Source organism: Hypomesus nipponensis, chromosome 11 (assembly GCF_054491055.1).
Source record: "Hypomesus nipponensis isolate SF chromosome 11, ASM5449105v1, whole genome shotgun sequence".
Taxonomy (NCBI): Eukaryota; Metazoa; Chordata; class Actinopteri; order Osmeriformes; family Osmeridae; genus Hypomesus; species Hypomesus nipponensis.
Window position 1 is genome coordinate 15,922,354 of NC_140371.1, and position 19,984 is coordinate 15,942,337.

Genomic DNA, 19,984 nt, shown 5'->3' on the forward strand with positions numbered 1-19,984 from the left:
TCAAGAGCCATAATCCTTGAACTGCTAAACCAATCTAGAACCCAACAGTCTTTTCAATTATGAATAAATTGAGCAGGCAACAGGGAAGTATATCTTCCATTAGCCTTAGGGGATTTTCAAGGCCATTTAACAGTTATAATTTATAAATGGTGGGAAAATGTATCTCCCTTGTACTTTAACAAGGGAAATACATATCCCATTGACTTCCATTCATTGATTCAGCACTTTACGCTTCCAAACCATAATAACAGAAACAATTATCAACATCAAAAAGCATACCCGGGTCAGATGGCTGAGCGGTTAGGGAGTCAGGCTTTTAATCAGAAGGCTGTTGGTTCGATTCCGGCCATGCCAAATGACGTTGTGTCCTTGGTCAAGGCACTTCACTTTACTTGCCTCGAGGAGAATGTCCCTGTACTTACTGCAAGTTGTTCTGGATAAGATTGTCTGCTAAATGTATACCCCAAATAGATTTGTAATTGCAGGAGAACAAGTGTTTTGCTTCCTGCAGTATAACATGTGATGATTAGTATTATAATAATACCAGTGATAGTGCAAGATGAATACAGAAATGTGTTTTTTTTTTTTTACTGGTGATTACAACTGATGGCACTGAAACCCCAAAAACAAGCAGACACTGCACCTGACAAAATAAATAATAGCCTTTACATGGAAACAAGTTATGGTATCAGGATTTACTTGGTTTGAGATTTTCAGATCAATAACAGTGTGATTAATTGTAAGCCTGTGTTACACAGTACTCACAATTGAAATTTGTTACATACACAATTGAAATTTGTTAATGAAATAAGGCTTAACACTTCCATCAGTCTAAACACATGCTTATACGTATTAAGTGGGGTGAGAGTTTCTTCACCTCATTAAGGTGAGTGTTACAAACAAACAATAGTCACAATCTCACTGAAACCTTGTGCTGCATGAACAGACCATTGCTGAGTGCTTAAAAAAAATCCAGTCTAGTACCTTGCAAATCCCTGATAGTGGACAGTGTGTCCACAGGTTTACACTAAATGCCGTACAATGTCAAACAAAATCCAAGTTTGTGCAGAAGATGAATCAAAATGAACCATGAACTTATTTTCTAGAAATGTTGGCAGAGAAGCCAACTACACAGGAGAACGTTCCATTCTAGCCAGTATGATGACTGCAGTGCAGACATTAGGGGAAGGTTTGACCCTTGCCCATTCAGAGAGGCAACATAATGTCTCCCACGTTTCAACGTTGTCAGAAATGACTGGTCAAAGTGACCCACTGCGACAAGCTGCATGTGGAATTGCCAGCTTCTGTGGCAGCCTGAGGGTATAGGACTCACGCTATCAGTCCCCTGCAGGAGAGCTGCCAGGGGGAGATCACTTACACCTGGATTTCCTCATGAATTCTCATGAGATCTGCACGCCTGAGTCTCTTCAAGGGGCCGTTACTTATTACTGAACCATCTATTCTCCCTTGTCACATGCTGCTGCGTCATTCCTCCTGTCTGAGAACCCACCCAACAGGAAGAAAACACAATGATCAATTTCATACATTGATGAACATAAACACATACATGCACACAGAACCACACATAAACAGGACCCATGCCAATAAGACTCAACCATGTGCTTCTAACCATGTGCTTGTGCCTGCAACTGTCCTTTAAGTGATTTTATGGTTGCCAAGCGCATTAGTGTTAGACGGTGAAAGAAGCAGACTTCCTTTGATTTCACGCAGAGCGTGATAAAACCTTGGATGAGTGCTGGGATACAGTAAAAGGGTAGGACAGAGGAGGAACTATGGACATTACACTCTTTTCTCTTTCCTTGAATCTGACCTACAGTGTAGACGTATCTCATGAATATGAAAGATGGTAAGATGTGTAGATGAGAAAAGTGTCTAGCTTTATGGAACACAAAAGCAAATATTCAGTCTATTAAATCAAGTCAAGCAAGTGAAACAATATCCTTGAATTATCTTTTTTTTTCTATCTCTGTCTCATGAAATTATTTGTTTCACCCCAGCGGTAGTTAATTTTTTTCTGGACGGTTGGATCAATAGACAGAACTTAAAGCAAAGAGAACAGAAGACAAACTTATTTGTACTGAGTGAGTCGATGAAGGCAGTTCTCAACTAATTTTTACATAGGATATCCACGCGGCCGGTTGATTGAACCCATAACAATAGCCCATAGCTCTTCTCCATCTACAGGATTGAAGTTGCCCATCTCTCACCTCTCTACAGTGCTCCTACCTTTCACTAACATACCTACCGGCGGCTTGATAGAGATGAGAGGTCTGGGGATAGGGAGAAATGTGGAGTCTGTGAAGATCGGCAGATTGAAGGACATGCTGAGTCCCCATGTGGCATCAGAAGGAAGACTGGGGGAGGGAGGGGGGTTCTGAGGTGCCACATGGGTGATATCAACAGCAACATGTCAACATCTCCCTGGCCCATTTCTTTCAAGTCTCCAGGCTAACAGCTGCGACTGGCCTGATTTTCTGAGAACTGTCTTGTCCACCCATCCCCAGCCTGTGCCCCCTTTGACATTGCTGGAGTTGAATTTCTTCCGTTTTCTAAAAAGCGTATCCAAGGCAATCTAGCTGGAAAACCTTCACTGTCTTATTCTGAAGGGTACAAGGAACAACGTGAAAACATCGGAAGTGTCACAGTTTCACAGGGAAAGAATGTGAGCATTTGTTCCAACTCTAAATTTCCTGAAGGTGTAATTACATTTAGAGAAGCACACAAACACACACATGAACACATGCACACACACACACACACACACACACACATACTGCCAGAATAATGATAAATCTGGGTGACTTTCTGGAATGTGTGCCTGTGTAGGGGACACTCATCAGGGTGCATACGGTCTGGGTGTCCAGCGGCGTCGAAGGTCCCCACAGACAGCCAGCTGCTCCAGATCCTTACCCAAGGCCACACTCATTTAGCAACCATTTGGTCGGCCCTCCCCCCTTCCTAACCACATAGCCACATGGGCAGCTACCCCACCCACTCCTTCTCTGGTCTCACCTTCAGAATCCTCCTCTATTTTCCCCGCAAAGTTTTCTCGCACTCTAATACACAACCCTACAGCAGTGCCAATATTTTCAAGTTCAATGAATGGAGCTACGTTTCCATTGCAATAGGAAGTGAGATGACATTTGCTGTTTGGAAAGGTTATGCCACTATGGATGTCACAGCAGCCCTCTCATGATAAAGGCTGCTTAACTGTCATTTTAAACTGAATGAACAGTTTTAATATTGCAACTCCATTTTAGCATGGTCTGAAAGGTTATTACAAATGAACAGTTTAGCATACAATGACCTTTGTCAGCATGGCTGTAAAAAGGGGACTGTAGTTGTATAGGACGTATGCATGTTATCATGATGTCAAATAATGCATGAAGCAGCATACAATTTAAAAGGTGTAATTAGCATACGTATGGACTTCGTGCCAGTTAGGGGAATGGGATTAGGCGAGGTTTTGTGTAAACTCTTTATTGAGAGGTGAAGTGTATGATTATCACTGACCTGTGTGACTTGCTGTAATGAAATTCTAATTTGTATGTAAACCTTTCTTTGTTAAATATCTGGTTAAACGGGACAAATTACACCCATGGATGAGAAGTGAACAAAGAGACAAACAATGACATGTATACCTTTCAATTATATTTTCCAATTTAATTGAGAGCCTAATGATGTATATCCCATGGTCTGTTGTAATGGTACAAACAGATTCTGATTCCATCCTATCTTCCCCTGCCTATGGCTTCTGCTACCATTAAACTAATGGGGAGGGGGGATAAATGCCAGTCCATTTCCTACCTGCAATACCTTCCTTGAAATGTTCTGACTGACGATTATCTCTGTCTCTTGATGGGGGTGTCTGGGCGTCTCATGTGGCAGATAAGAGACATGCAAATGAACCTGGGCGACGTCTGCCTCTGCCCAGGAGAGAGGCGGACGATTAATGCCAACCAGAGGCAAGCGTATGAAAAAGGTCCTGGGCTCAGAGTCATCAAAAACGAGTCACCAAAACCTTATCCGGCCTTACCACCCCCCCACCCACCCACCTACACCACCACCGCCACCTTCCTGCAACCCCCACGTACAAACACAAGGTGTCTGACCCAGTCGTTTGATGTTTAAAAGGTCCGTGGAGAAGAAGAAAATTAGCTGGGGTTGAAGGTGGAAGGACGATATTGATGCTCTGTCATAGGTCATCGCTCTGTTACACACCTAAGGGCTGGCAAGTCAACATTGCTTACTTGAAGGGAGAGAGACAGACAGGTTTTGATTGGCGAAAATTCAATTTGGTTTGAACTATGTTAGTTGAACCGCAAGTGGAGTTTGGGACAGGCCTCTGAAGTTGCCAGGAACGGACAGTTTTTAGTCTAAAGGACATGAGAGTCATTAGCATTCAGTTGCTAATTATTAGTGTTGTGCATGCCTTAAAGATGTTTTTCTGCAGGATTTTCTGCATATGAAGCCAGCATGCAATAAAAAGTTGTCTGTGACTTGATCAGACAAAATAAAAAAAGATATATTTGTGATTCTGAATAATTTATTTTCAGTTCAATAGAAGGATGCTGTGGAGGTCTTTCATCCTAAACTGTTCCAATTATTTTCTAGTTGAATGCAGTACTTAAGAGAGTACTTAAAGTCCCTGGGGATAAAATACCTAACACTGGTCACAAGCTGAAAGCTTGTGGCTATCAACAAGAATCCCAGCTACAACCATTACTCAGCCATGGATCAGGCCTGGTTTCTTGGAAGACCACACAACTGGCAGGAGGTTGATCAAGGTCATCTATAGTCCAAAGTGGCAGATGGGAAATATCGATAAGCTATTTAATTATTGTGCAATGAATTCAATTGATAAACTCTGATTGAACTAAACGCCACGCCACAGATCATGCCAGGGTCACATCTTGAAGGGAGGATGGTTGGCTGTAATCACCTTCGGATTACACCCCAGTTTTTTGCAAAGCCTAGTTCAAATCCACATGGACTCAAAAAGTACTTAAAAAAACACCTTAGTGGAGTGAACAGGTTAGACATATTATATTTATGAACTCTGTTGACATTATAATAGCCTAACAAATAACAGCACCAACTTCATGAGATTCATTCACACTATTTCATTCAATATAAGCTTCCTGCTGCATAGTTCAGACATCACACATCATGCAATGTCAAATACATTTATATATTTATATATTAAATCAAAGTTTGAAAAATATGATTTGTAGGTCATGTTGGTTTAAACTAAATGTGTAGAGTACAGTAACAACATTTTTGAAAAAAACGTCTGAGGTGCTACTGTACAAGGAAAGGAATGAGATCATGTTAAGGAATGTGGGAGGTGAGTTGATAAAACCAAGTTACCACAGTTCCTCCTCAAGTGGATAAGGCTCATGAGGTAACCAATAATCAATTTTCTCCTGGAGAGCATCAGATCTCTACGCGTTCTAAGGGAACATCACATGACGTGCCGTTACTGTTTAGATACATGTGTAATGTTTGGGATGACTGTATGGAAATCCAGTTATTGTGAGAAAATAGTTAATGGATCCTGAAACAGAAGATGCATAATTATGTGATACCGAACACATTATGCCAATTTCAGGAAAACACTTCATCAAAAAAAATGTTTTATGGTTGTAGCTGAATCACATCTGCAGAAGACCAATGAATGAATAATTTCACTGGTTACAAAGGTATATATAAAGATAGGTTGACCATGAAGATGTATGGAGACAGAAGTGCCATCTCCACTCAACATGTCCTCCACGTAGGATGTCACGTTCGGCCCTTACATTCCTATCTGGCTACAATGGTTGATTTGCGTGGGAGTCTGGTAAAAATAGGGATCATCATATATAGATTGTTCCCTCCTGAGTAACTTAAGTGGTCCTCAGTGCTCTGATTATCTATCGTTGGATGTGAACCTGGAGACATTTTGTCAGAAAAACATGGTAACAAAACAATCATATAATACTGTTGATAGAAAGCAGAGGCAATGAATCGCCATTTCTGTGGATGGACATGAAAGTGTGTCTGGGCTCTATTATGAGGAAATAAATTAAAGACAGAGCAGAACTGGGAAAAGGCAGGAGGGAGACCTGAAAGTTAAGTAATATCAGAAGTTGGACACGATGTAATCTGCAACTGTACAAAAACTTTCAGTGTAGCTATACTCATGACCATTCATAAAATATGGTTATTTGATATATTTGACTATTGCAAGGCAATATTGTCAGAATATGTCTAAATGCTCACATAACCACTGATAACAAAGAATCGTTAGCCTACGAGATGAAACTAAATTGATCTTGAGTAAAATAAAAAATAAATAAAATACAAATATCCTGAAAAGTAAATAATCTAATTTGATAGATTAATTAATGATACCCTACTCGATTAAACAATAAGCACATGTTGACGTTATAATACATTTTTCACTCTAGGGACGCCGCAGGGAATTAATTCCTTAATGCCCTAGTTCTAGAAAGAAAATTATGAAAGGACATGCACTAGTGTGTCAATAGAACATGTAGAATAATAGGTTTAGGCAGCAGACTGTGGTCCCTGAAGAACGGGTGGGCTAGAAAAGTAAAGATTGCTTTCTCTCAATTCAATGTCTGAAGCAACCATTAGTCATGTAATGCCGTTTTATTACTGCAATTTCTACCTTGCGTCTTGGTCATCCATAAAGACCTTATGCACGGTTGACAGCAGTGCGTTTGAGAAACTATTTATTGTAGTTTTTTATGCTGAGATATTACCCTGAAGTTTGAATTAAAACACCTCAATCAACAGGATTGAGACAATATGAAGCCTTGAGGGGTAAATCCAAAATCGGAATGAGTCAATCGTTTACAGAAAAATACATTTTGGTCATAAATATAGGGTGAATTACTATCAGAGCATTTGCGCCTTTCTCTTCGAGCATGGACACATGGAGACCAAGCTGTCCCTCTGCGTCCGCGCACGTCTGACAAACAGAAGATTGGAGGACTGCGTCTCGCGTTTCCTCGAGGGCAGGAATGATGCTCAAACTGCTGCGAGTCGACTACGGGCTATATAAGAGCTACAAAATGCTGCTCCTCAACAGTCACTCATTCACTTGCTGGTATGGGTTTTCAAGACATCGATTCTGCCCGCACACGCTCACTCACAAATAATTGGTGTAAGTTGCGCAGTGCTTTTGGTCTTGTGGCTTGCTGTGGCTTTTCTTCGAGATGTAGATTGACTCTTTGAGCAGAGCAGAACTGTACTGGATTCGACGCTTTGGTCAAACATGCTCTTTCACCGAGCACTCTGGATATCAAGAAAGTTGTTTTAACTTTTAAGAGCAGTCAATGGATGTTGATGTAGAATGCTGAACAGTGTTTTAAACATGTCTGTCTACGAATGAAAGGGGTCACAGGGAGTGACTCCCAGTGAAGTTCAGAAATGAAAGATATGGACCAAAATCTTACAGGTTTCTTACTTCCAACAGGATTTTAGTTATTTTACGTCACCACAAAGTAATTTGGACATGGACAATGGATACATTAAGAATCTCAGTAAACGGTGTTTCATATACTGAGGCAACAGAGATCGTGAAACCAGAAGACCCGTTTACTGGTCCACTGAGTAATATAGCGCCATGGAATTTCACATTTTTGGCTGTCTTGATGTTTTTTGTGTCCTTCCTTTCACTGTGCGAGAACTTCACTGTAATGTTCGTGACTTTTAAGTTCAAACAGCTAAGACAACCCTTGAACTACATCATAGTTAATTTATCTATCGCAGATTTCCTTGTGTCCCTCTCTGGTGGGCTGATTAGCTTTTTGACAAATGCAAAGGGTTACTTCTTCCTTGGAAAATGGGCTTGCGTATTGGAAGGATTTGCTGTCACATATTTTGGTAAGTCAGTAGGAATTTTAGATGTGAAAGATGGGACTTTCTAACTGTTGAGTGATAGCCTGCTATAATTGAATGCGTGCGTAACTCAAAAATTGCTGCAGGTGTCAGTGTCGGATATTTTAATATAATGTGTTACCAACTTAAAGCGATCAAAGGTCCTAATTTTCAATGGATTGACTACTGAAGTAGGTTAAATGTACACTAACTCAATGTATGCCTTTGCGTTACCATTTAGGTTTAAGGCGGTGGTATTCAACTAGACAGTGCCAGTCAAGCTTGTAGGCTATTGCAGTATACAGTAGGTAATGGGTAACTTGACCCTTATATAGAAATAATAATATTACTAGAAACCAAGCATTTTATAGCCAATAGCCTACATTAATGCCAGATAAACGTCCACTAACCACCCTGAAACTGGGTTTGAATTGGAAATGTTGACGTTAAATGTTTCTCTTTCCAAATGAATAGTCAGAGCTATCTGTAGGAATGCCATCACCATTAATAAATGTTTTTCTAGACTGCAAAGTAAATAATCATGGACTTCAATGACTCCAAAAGCAAATAATGCGGGATAAAATCTGCTCCTTTTTTATCAAACTCATAAGGTGTAGTTTTCAGGAACATTTCAAAGGCCATTGAGCAGTGTGGGATATTTCTGAGACCCTATCCATGTGGTAATAGTACAGTTTTTCATCTTAGAGAGTATTAGCTGTTTTGTAATCTCAGTCTGCCCCATCAGACACGACAGACTGTAAGTGGGTTAAATCATTGCCAAGCACCGTGACCACTAATAACATTCCACCTAATTCAGTGAACCATTTCTGGGACTTTGTCAAAGCACGCAGTCAGGTGGAATTCCCATGTTGGACAAAGATCTTTGGTGATTTATTTGTTAGTAGATCTTTTTTTCTAGATTTTTTTTGTGGTAGCTATAAATGTGAATTTTAAGTGTATATTTGGGTTATTTGTCCCTCTGCTTTAGATAAATTTGCCTTTACCAGTTTATAGTGATATGGCAACAAAAGAGCCCATGGGAGATTCAAGAAGTTATTGTTGATCTTCCAACAACTAGCAGTTAGAAAACATGTTCAGTGTCATATTTTGTGGAATACGTTAAGCAAAGTATTTTTAAATACTGGGCTTCAACAGAGTTGAGAGATGGGACAGTGTGGTCTGCATTAGTGTGTTGAAGCGACCCCTAGATACTGATGACTGGTTCAACTCTTCACTGACATCTTACAGAAATCATTGTGCTGAGGTGGTGGCATTCCAGTCTCTGTGGTGATTTTCATTGCGACTCTTGAAATAGGAAGCTAAGATTTTGATCATAATTTGTTTTTGCACTGGCTGGGAGTGAAGCAGAAGGATCCATGTGTAATTAGATTTTATTTTGCTCAAAGCTGCATATGGTTTACTGTACTTTTAAATACAACTGCATGTACATGTAGTATCCATTATGTGCTCTGTTATCAGTGCCAAGGTAGACTACTAGATTGATGTCTTGGTGTCACACCAGTCTGAGGAAGTACGTTTACTGTTTAAATTGTGAAAGTAAGAAATACTTGGGGTGGCAGATGGCTGAGCGGCGAGGGGTCAGGGAGTCGGGCTAGTTATCAGAAGGTTTCTGGATCGAGTCCCCGCCCTGCCAAATGATGTTGTGTCCTTGGGCAAGGCACTTCACCCTACTTGCCTCGGGGGGGGGGGGATTGTCCCTGTACTTACAGTAAGTCACTCTGGATAAGAGCGTCTGCTAAATGACTAAATGGAAATATAAGACATAGGTTATCATGTTCTTAAGTGGTGAGGAGTTTTCAGCAGCTGACTTGACCTAGTTGCCCCTTAATGTCTGTGCAATGTGTGCATCCCACAAGTGGAACATGAGGAGGAAGCGAGGAGCTGTTCCTTCTGGACAGGAGCTCCAGTTGACAGCACTGTCAGGCAAAAAATGTCATTAACTGACTGTGAACTTGTGCTCACCATGAACACAAACTGTAATATATCTGTGCTGATGAAGGAAGCAAAACAGCTTTTTGGGGTTAGTTTCTTTGAATGTTGAACTGTTAGTTGTTAATCTTTAGATAAGAACTTCATCAGTTGGTACAGTGTTGATATGTACACTTAAAAGTGAGGTGAGAGTAGCTCTAGCTACGAGACAGCAATAATGAACTGTGAGAGTGAGTTATTACGGTAATTAAAGCTGCTGTATTAGTCCATTAGGATGCTTTACTGCACCATTTGTCCAGGAACCATTGAGGAAATTGATCAGTACCTCAATATTTACGTCAAATGAAAGATAAATATGCTAAAAATGAGTCCATAAGGTTCACATTGAGAAAACAGACCATTAGTTGTATTGGAAAACAAGCTATATTGGAATTTACTGCCCTCCCAACGGTTTTCCTTAATCCATTTTAGGAAAATGCTTTGTGTCATCTATTTCTCTTTTGTCCCATTGTATGAAGAATTACATGTAGTTTGTCAATAGTCATGTTGTGGATCCTGGTCCCTTCAGAACATCGTATGTGTGTGTTCTCTTCAGGGATTGTTGCTATGTGGTCCCTGTCTGTCCTGTCCTTTGAGCGCTTCTTCGTGATCTGTCGTCCCCTTGGGAACATACGACTGAGGGGAAAGCATGCAGTGCTGGGCCTGCTGTTTGTCTGGACCTTCTCCTTCATCTGGACGATTCCCCCGGTCCTGGGCTGGAGCAGCTACACTGTCAGCAAGATAGGAACCACCTGCGAGCCTAACTGGTGAGACCCAACTCCCTGGTGCCCTGGAGCAGAGCAACATGCATAGACACCACATACGCTGAATGGTGTAGTTCAAAAGACGATTGCCAAAGACACACAGGATGCTCCACACTCTCCTCTTGTGTTTGCCCTGCATATCAATTATTATCTACCTCACTTGATCAAAGCCATGCAGGCAGGGGTTCTGAGTGCTCACCCCTGGCCATTGGAGGAAGCTCATAGATGAAAAAGGGGAGAGTGAATGGTTCAGACAATGCCATCAAGGGCCATGGTCAATGATAGATACGGTTTATGAATGCCGTGGCCCACCCTTTTCAGGGCACAGCTTGCGTCCTGTCAGAAAACATTTGGCAAAGGCTGACTTTCCAGCAGGCGTGAAGGCAACACAGGTGTGTTGTCTGCAGGCCTCGCCACACACATGAACACAATACATTTAAAACTTTGGATTTATGCTTGTCGCTTCCTTAAGAGCTGCATGAAAACAGACAGTCCAGAGGGAGCAGGATGTTAGAGGTGAAACACACAGTCTCATGTTGTGAATGTTCTGAGCTATTTTATGTAAAAAGCATTGACCTAGACACAACCAATGTAAGAGTTATAAACCTGCGGTAATGTGAGATTCAAACCAAAGACCTACTTTGCAATTGACTTCCTTTCAAATCCCTTTGGATCCTGGCCTATTGGCTGTTTCAGGCCGATAAGGCCTTCATTAAATGGAAAATGTTAATCAATAGATAGCTCGGGGGTTGGTTTCAGTTGGGTGGCCCTCAACTCTCTTCTAAGGCCAACACACATCTTCCAACACCAAGCCTGAAACCAGTCTTGAGTAGTTACTCCACAGCTTGCTGCACTTGATAGCGACTTGGCAGTATTCTCATGGAAATGACACAATTAGACTTAACATGCCTCAGGACCCTTAATTGTGTTACATAGATTTTCCACTGCACTGTAATTCCCTGTTTAATTTCAGCTCCAATGAGGCACCAAACATACTTATCTCTCTGGCCAGATAAGGCACTTTGACACAGAATGACTTAAGAAACTGAGATCCACACTTTGAAAGAAATACAAACCCATTTCCCTCCTGTAAAACATGCAGTCTGTTGTGACACAATGGCAGACGTGTCACGTGTACCTTACTTGTTTCCAAAGGTACTCCACCAAACTTTCCGACCGTATCTACATCATCACCTTCTTCTTCACATGCTTTATACTGCCTCTGGGGGTGATTATCTACTGTTACGGGAAGCTCCTGGGGAAGCTGAGGAAGGTCAGTAATACTGCAACTGGAAACGAACAAGGGAAGATCTGACGTGATCCTATACTATGATATCAGTTTATTGTCAACAGATGAGGATTCACTGTAAGACATCCTCATGTGAGTGTTTGCTGTCAACCACCAGGTGTCCCATGGCAGGCTGGGTAATGTCAGGAAGCCGGAGCGTCAGGTGACAAGAATGGTGGTGGTGATGATTGTGGCCTTCATGGTGGGCTGGACACCGTATGCCGCCTTCTCTATTGTGGTCACCGCATGTCCCCACATCTACATCGACCCTCGCATGGCAGCCATCCCGGCTTTTTTCTCCAAAACTGCCGCCTGCTACAACCCAGTCATCTATGTCTTCATGAATAAACAGGTAAAGAACAGTGCGAATGAAACACAGATTGCAGTGTGTGGTGTTGATAAACAATACACTTTGGAGCATAGTACCAGTATGCTATCATGGAGAAGTCACAGCACTAATTACCATCATCGGTGTGTAGGCAACAGATAGCGGTTCTATGTAAACAGGGAATAAGTTGTTTGTAAATTCTGTATCTGCATCCTGAGTGCCGGACGGCTTGTTGGTGAAATTCCTTAGACACTGAGCAGTGAGCCATGCATCCGAACTTGTAAGCTCCGGGATGAAAGCTTGAGAGGAACCCTTTTTTTCCCAGTTGTTTTCGGGGGGGGGGGGGGGGGGGGGGTCTTAGCTTGTCTCTTAATAATACATGATGTATGAATAAATGAAAACTGAAATCCAGAATGTACAATTGTCCAGGCCTGCCGCTTTAAAAATACATGAGCTCTTCTACAGGCCTGTATCGGTTTGCTTAGCAATTATAACAAGGTTTGGATGGTAGTTCTACAGAGCTTTTAGTCTGTTTTCTCCTGCTGCATGGCTAACTGAGATATAGATCGTTTCACACCAGGGATTGTGGTAATGGCTCATCTATGCACTTGTGGAGCACAAAGCAAGGAGCTAATTATGTGTGACCAAAATTCAACTCCAATTAAATTGCTCTCTACATGGTTTACATGAAACATCTAGAAACAGGGGAGGCTTTTTTATGATCAGAGAGTTCACCTCTGTGACCAATATAAAGTTATAAAAAACAGGATTAGCTCAAGTGGTGCCTGAGAGTCAGACTGAAGGATACACTGAGAGCAGAAGGGGAATCACAAAGATGATTTGCCCATTATGATCCTTCATCGTGAGGTGTGAAATGAACGATAAAATAATTAACTTTTTTGGGTACCCGAGATCTAATGGACAGGTGGGATAAACACTGTATGGGTGACTAGAAAATACAATCTCAAATGGCAGAACTTGTGTATCATGGCATAGTTGTGCAAACCAACAGCAACAGCGTTAACTCTTTTTCATAAACAAAGTCACAACAATCATTCAGAATGAACGATGAGAGATGGAGAAAGAGAAAGAGAGAGAGCAAGAGAGAGAGAGATGTCAAACTGCCAAGACTGGTATCTACAGAGATTTGAGCCAGTGCAGAAGCAGTGTGATAGGTTCAAAGCTATTTCTTAGGAGATGCCGTCCAGATTCATCCGTGGTGGGTTTCATTGATGTTGAAGCCTAGCCTATCCCTGGCAGCAATGGGGACTTGACAGTCCTGTACTGTATGTAGGCTGGGAGAGTCAGCTACCCCCCGACGAGAATCCGCATGCTATCTGCATGTCCGTGTTGGTGCCCCACTTTGCCATCTCAGCAGCTGTGTATATAGGTCACTGTATTTTTTGAGCGATGAAAATCTGATGTAAATAGGAACAGTTAGACTTTCCAGACAGTTCTCGAGCTTCAACAGATTGTTCCTTTTTTTTCTGAAGAGCTAAACTAGTTTAAAAAGTCAACTGACCTCCAGCACTGGTGCTGACTCTGACTGAGTTACATAACACGGTGGAACAGAGCTCGTTTTTTGTTTCCACGATGCGTGACTGCTGCTAACAAGCCAAAGTGTCCTAAAGTTGTTTGGATTGCAAGGTCAGAAGGTATTGGTAAGAGGTAGGGACATTATAGTATGGCGCTTTGATGGTGTTTGGAATCAGATTTCTTAAATAGAGACTGCCTTTGATCTGCACAAGGTCAAGTCCTCTGTCACAATGTGTGCCGGGTCCAAACTAAAGATTCCGATTGTGTAGCATAGTTTGATGAATTATTAAACAAATGAAATCTTGCCAGAGGAAAAGTGATGTAAAAACAATGGCAGGCCTCAAATGATTGGCCTCCATGTTGAACTCCACCAGCATAACGGGAATAACTTATGAGGGGTGAGATGATTGATCGGTCTTTTCTGAATCTAAGCCCCGATGTGACTGATATCTGTGAATGACACGAAGGCTACCACTTCACAAGGAGCACGTGCTTCCCCTCTTCCTTTCTTCTTGCTCTGAGATGTTTTAGTCTTATTCTGCGTCCCCACTCCCTCTCTCCCTCTTCAGAGGTGTACTGAATGCTGCAGGAAGGCCCAGCAGTGTCACTGTGTGGGCTATTAGAGAGAAAGGGAATCTTTACGGCCAATCCCTTTAAAACTTACTCTCCACACTGACAGCAGGCAGGAACTGCTGAACAGTGGAATACTGCAGAGGAGCTGCAGCAGAGGACACAGTCCTCTGGGTACTACAGTCATTCAATATCTTGCCTGTTGTCCATGGCCATTTGTGACTAAACAGAAGAAGAAACACCAGCACATCATGTCATGTTAGGAACCACATGGCTTGTTTGATACAACATTTGCATGCACATTCCGAAATAGTGTAATATGTCCCTGGTTTGTAAGGGAAACTGTTGATGGTGCATCACCTGCAGAGGATTTGAAAGATAAACTCCTGGCATACAGGCATTTATATTCTCATAGGGGAAAAATATGTCTAACTTTGTGCTTTGTTGTACATGCTGAGTGAAAATGATCTGACTCAAGAACATTCATGTCACACCCAAGCACACAGAGAGGCCATTTGGTATTCCAACATTAGCTCACTAAATGAGTCATCTTGTTACTGGAGCATAAACATGGAATCCCCTTTAAACTTTATGGGTAGGTAAATAGCTCCTCATAGACAGATGTCGAAGAGGTGAAATTCAGCTGACTACCTACAAGTAACTTTCACAAAACGTTTTTTCAGAGCTAAATGGGCTAAACCAGAGTTAAGCATGTTTTGTTTCAACAGCATATCGTGCAGTTTCGTATCCCAGTGTTTAATTTAGGTCAAAAAGCTTTCTGCTGCAGGCAATCATTGAGTTTGCTTTTTTTTGTAAAAAAAACACATTCCAGAGATGTCAATTACTTAACCAGTTAAATGAAAAGATAACGATTTAGGGCTTTTTAGTGGCGTCATAGTGAAACTATCTGCTCCCTTTCTGAGAAGAGCAATGAACAGAGCATCGATGTGACTGCGTTGCCCACGCTGTAACACCTGCTAATGGTAGACATGTGTGCCACCATTGAGGCATGTGTTTGTCCTTATTGGTCTCTACTCAATCTGAGGCTGAGCAGATTGGTCATCATTTCAGCTAAGCCATCTGCTACTAATCCAATAGTTCCACGATTGTGTCAGACCGTACATTTGTAGGCTAGAAAGTCGAGTAAAAGGGAGGCAAGGTGAACTTAACATAGCACATTTCCTCTTGTGTCCAAAGGAGAGATAAGAGAAATAAGTGAGTCCAAAAGTAACCTCAACTTAATTTTCCTTTTGACTGTTCTAATGCCCTTTGACTTTTGTTCAGTTCAGGAAGTGCCTGATTAAGCTCTTCACCGGCAAGGGGACCATACCGGAAGGCAACCTCGGCCAGACCTCTGAGCGACCAGGTATAACGGCGGAAAGTCAGACGGGCGAGATGTCGGCTATCGCAGCCCGCATCCCAATGGATGGCACAGCGGCCACCAAGTCAGACGAACAACCCAGTGAGTGTAGCTCCTCTGCCCAGCTTCCCATCCCGGAAAACAAAGTGTGCCCCATATAGACAGTCAGGAAACTCCATCCTCCGAAAGCAAACATTCCTAGCTCTCCTACTTACTCCAGCTAACTCCCAGGCAGACGCTCTAAGACTCAGCAGTGTCCTCTCACCACCACCACGTCCAGCCCTAATGACATGTTTCCACACGCTTGATCCCCCATCAACAGCCCCATATCCTCTACCCTTCTATCACAGCATGAAAGGAACTGGGTCGAAAGCAGAGCACAACTCGCAGACTGAAAGCAATTTTACACATTAGAAATCAAATGTTAGCTTTTTGGGATTCATGATCAAACCTGTCTCCCTAGCCATCGACATCAAAAGAGTTTTCAGAGAAAGCATGTGTTGGGACTGGGCTTCTCAATTCAAACACACACACAACCCAAACTCACTAGGCGAAGGTCTGCCTGTCTGGTCTTTACCATTCATATTCAACTTGCTTTCATCTCTGTCTTGTCCTCTCTTTGAAGCCCCACGATAGAGGACTGCTAAGAATGGCATTGTATTTCTATGCAGTTTCACTATCTTACTATGGTATAGTGTATACATTCACCTCCACTGCAGGGTCAGGGGGAGGCTTTCTAAATCTGGATGGACTTAGTCTTTCTCGAGCAGATGAGATATGGTCAAAGCTTTCACCCCCCCTAACAAAGACTATACTAGTCTATGGGACTGGGTGATCCCCCTAGCTGCCCCAGCCCAGACTTACAGGGAGGAGGATATTCAGGAAGAGCCAACAAGTATGTGTGTCCCACACACAAAGAAAGATACATTCACACAAAAGCACATCCACACGCACACATCCACACACACGTATGCACAGTGCCGGTCCTAGCACATTTGGCGCCCTAGGCAAGGTTTACGTCCCCCCCCTGCCCCCCCCCCCAATGGTGAACCACAACACGGACATATGACATGCCGCAGTTGGCGCCCTCTGCTGGTCGTGCGTTTGAAACTCAAGGACAGCAGGAAGGTTCATTTAAATGGATGCACTTGGGAAATTGGGCCACCCCCCTCTTCATGCACCCTAGGCGGCTGCCTATGTTGCCTATAGAAAGAACCGGGACTGCATATGCAAACACATCCACACACACTGTGTATATTGTCTGTATAGAGATACTGCATACTGTATGGGCACTGTGAATGGTTTCAATTGTGAACATTTAGCCAACTGTAGCTCAATATTAGCTTAGGTAACCAGCCATGTACAAAAAGCAATGATGATCACTAAGCATGGGCTGCACAGCAATATTAGGACAATATACTGTGACACTGTGTTGACTTCTGGAGCTAGTTACTGTAGATGTAGCAACAAGCTTTGAGGTGACTTTCTGTGTTTCTCTTAAAATATCTCTGTACACAGAACTGTTTTTGTTCTTATTGCTGTGCTGTCATTATACAGGTTTAGCAATGATGCTAATTATTTACAGAGACAACTCAATTATATTGCATGACTCAAGCGTCCATGAACACATATACAAATGTATATAAATGTGTCCATTTAGCATACTTTTTGTTTATTCAGGATCTCAGCCAAACACACTCCAGATACAGGTTAGCACATACAGATAGACACACACACACACACACTTTCTCTCCTTCCACGTCTAACTCACTTTACCTCTAATCTCTCCCAAGATTGACAAACATGCATACACACACACAGCAATATGGCACTACTCAACTTTTGGTGAGTTATACAGTGGTTTTGAAGGAGGCAACCTTTGCCTTGAAAGTCACAGACAAGAAATAAATCAACAGAACTGCTTTGGAAATATTTGGGCTAGGGATTACAGGTTGCAGTGCATGCTGATAAAGTTCAGGAAATAGTTTCAAGGTGTACAGATAAGTGGTCTTCCCATTCTCTCATTTGTCCCTGAATCTCGTGTATGTTGTATTGTACTTTCCACTGCATGTTGACAGTTCTGCTGTATGTATTCAGTGTAAAGATTTATTTGTCTCAAGTTTTAATTGACCAGAATTTAAACGTAATGCAATAGATGCACGCCAGTATTTAAAATATTGTCTGTATTAAAGTATATTTTTGAAAAGCATTTTATTTGTGTTGACTGGATACCTGAATCAAGTTGTGCTTGGTTGTGTTAAAGGGCAAGGGGTGTATATGTGTGTGTATGTGTGTGTGTGTGTGTGGAGCGGGCTGGAAGGGGGGTGGAGGGGGGGCAAACCTACTCACCTCAACCCTTATTATGACATGCTGCATGACATTTTGACGAGAGAATTCAATCAAAAACTAATTGGGGCAGCTACTGTGTTCACCACATGTGCTGCCCAGCAACACAGTTTTAAAACGGTATTCTATCTTAATTCTCTTAGTGTATTTCCCTATGTCACAATGTCTCTTCTACCAGACCAATCGATGTTTGAACCTGTTAAGGGATCAATACAACTACCTGTTTGGGAAGACACAAAGCATCTTTCACAACACGTCTCTGATATGGTCACAGGTGTATTAGCTAATCCCTCTGTATCCAGCTGGACCCTGCTACAGCCAAGGTACCATTACATTCCTCCTTATGTTGATATTACAGACAGTGCCTTCTATGCCACATTGCATTTGCGCTTTCCCTCAAAATTGTGGTCAAATTCCAGTAAATGAAAGTGCTTTGTAGCCAGCAGGGACACTTGGGTCTGACCAGACCTGAATACATCAGTGAAAGGCCACAGTACACACACAGCCCCATACACACTGAAATACACACACACACACACACATACACACACACACACAGTTCATGTCTTGCACCCTTACCCTTGGCTCTCACCTCTCTCTTGTGTGTGTTCTTGGAACAGAGCGGGATGGGAATGACACAGGCAACATGTCACATTCAATTTCAAGTTTTCAGTTCACCACGACATCCCATCCATCTCTGCCTTCACTCTCACCTTTAGAAAGAGAGGGTGAAGGCACAAAGCAAGCTGCCCTGCTTACTGCAGTATGTTTTCTGGGACCAACATTAATCAAACTGATATTTTGTGAAAAAGTAACTCACAAAAGGTTAGATAAAGTATCAATTTAATTTAAGTCAAAACACATGGAGGGCATACTGTCTTCTACTGCAACAGAACATGACCAATAGCCCATTCATCCACAGCTGCTAGATATGACAGGTTTTATATCAATAAACATCAAAACAGAAAGTTCTGAAGAGAGCTGACCGCTCATCTCTTGACTTTATTCCTTTAATGCTTGTGAACTGTCAGACTCACTCCCAGACACCACATGCACTTGCAGACCAAACCCCTTCCCTCACCGTCACATGGACACACATACAGGGGCTGGGGCAGATACAGCAACACGGCCGTTAACTAGTCTACTGTACTGTTTGTTTCTGTTGCTGTGATTCAGCAAAATGGACACCTTTTCTTCTCCATTCTTTAATAATTCATCCAGGGATTTTTATTGACTTTCTCATAAATCACATGTGGATCTCATACTCTCATTTAGTCATAGGGCTGACAGGTGCAGTCCATCACCCCGCTGGCTTGTTGTGTTGGAGAGCCGTAATGGTGAGGGCAGGGGAGCAAACAAGCTCAGATGGACCAGCCAAATGCTGGCGTGGACATGGGCATCTGTCATGTCCTCGGAACACACAAAGAACATGTTGAGTCTGCACAAGAGAGAATACAGGATGCATGACTACTTCCACACTGACATTCTGTACATGCGCACATACACACTTCAGTCAACCTACTGCAGCAGGATACCACAAAACTAGATATACTCCATGGTGTTTTCCAACAACCCCACAACGGACAAACATATATATTACATACAGTATGTACTGATCTGTATATTCTACCCTGGTCATATTTGGTTGAAATCAGTCATGGAGCAGTACTAATTAAAAATACAGTGAAATTCCTGGGTGTGCTTTGTGTGCTTTGTCTCACCCACTACAATCAGACACACAATAGCCTAACCAGATCTTGTTAAGACTTGTTATCTTGCTGCTTTCATCCACTTATCCCTGAGGGAAATTCAGATCACAGAGGTGGTCACAATTCCACAGCATCTGTGCCAATCAGAGCTAAAGTCTGAGGTTCTGGACTCAGCGGCAGCAC

The 19,984-nt window shown here is 42.2% G+C and overlaps 1 protein-coding gene across 1 annotated transcript; it reads left to right on the plus strand.

Annotated features, from left to right (window-relative positions):
- Window positions 1-7,553: 7,553 nt before the first annotated feature.
- On the plus strand, window positions 7,554-15,907 carry valopa (vertebrate ancient long opsin a). The gene is made up of 5 exons (XM_084708960.1): window positions 7,554-7,917; window positions 10,457-10,667; window positions 11,820-11,937; window positions 12,071-12,304; window positions 15,671-15,907. The coding sequence occupies exons 1-5, from the start codon at window positions 7,554-7,556 to the stop codon at window positions 15,905-15,907; spliced, it is 1,164 nt and encodes a 387-aa protein (XP_084565086.1).
- Window positions 15,908-19,984: the final 4,077 nt, after the last annotated feature.

Bases quoted from the DNA above. Each gene is read 5' to 3' on its own strand.
- valopa (XM_084708960.1), top strand. From the start codon at position 7,554: ATGGATACATTAAGAATCTCAGTAAACGGTGTTTCATATACTGAGGCA. The intron at 7,918-10,456 runs GTAAGTCAGTAG...TGTTCTCTTCAG, and splicing joins ATTTGCTGTCACATATTTTG to GGATTGTTGCTATGTGGTCC. The intron at 11,938-12,070 runs GTCAGTAATACT...GTCAACCACCAG, and splicing joins TCCTGGGGAAGCTGAGGAAG to GTGTCCCATGGCAGGCTGGG.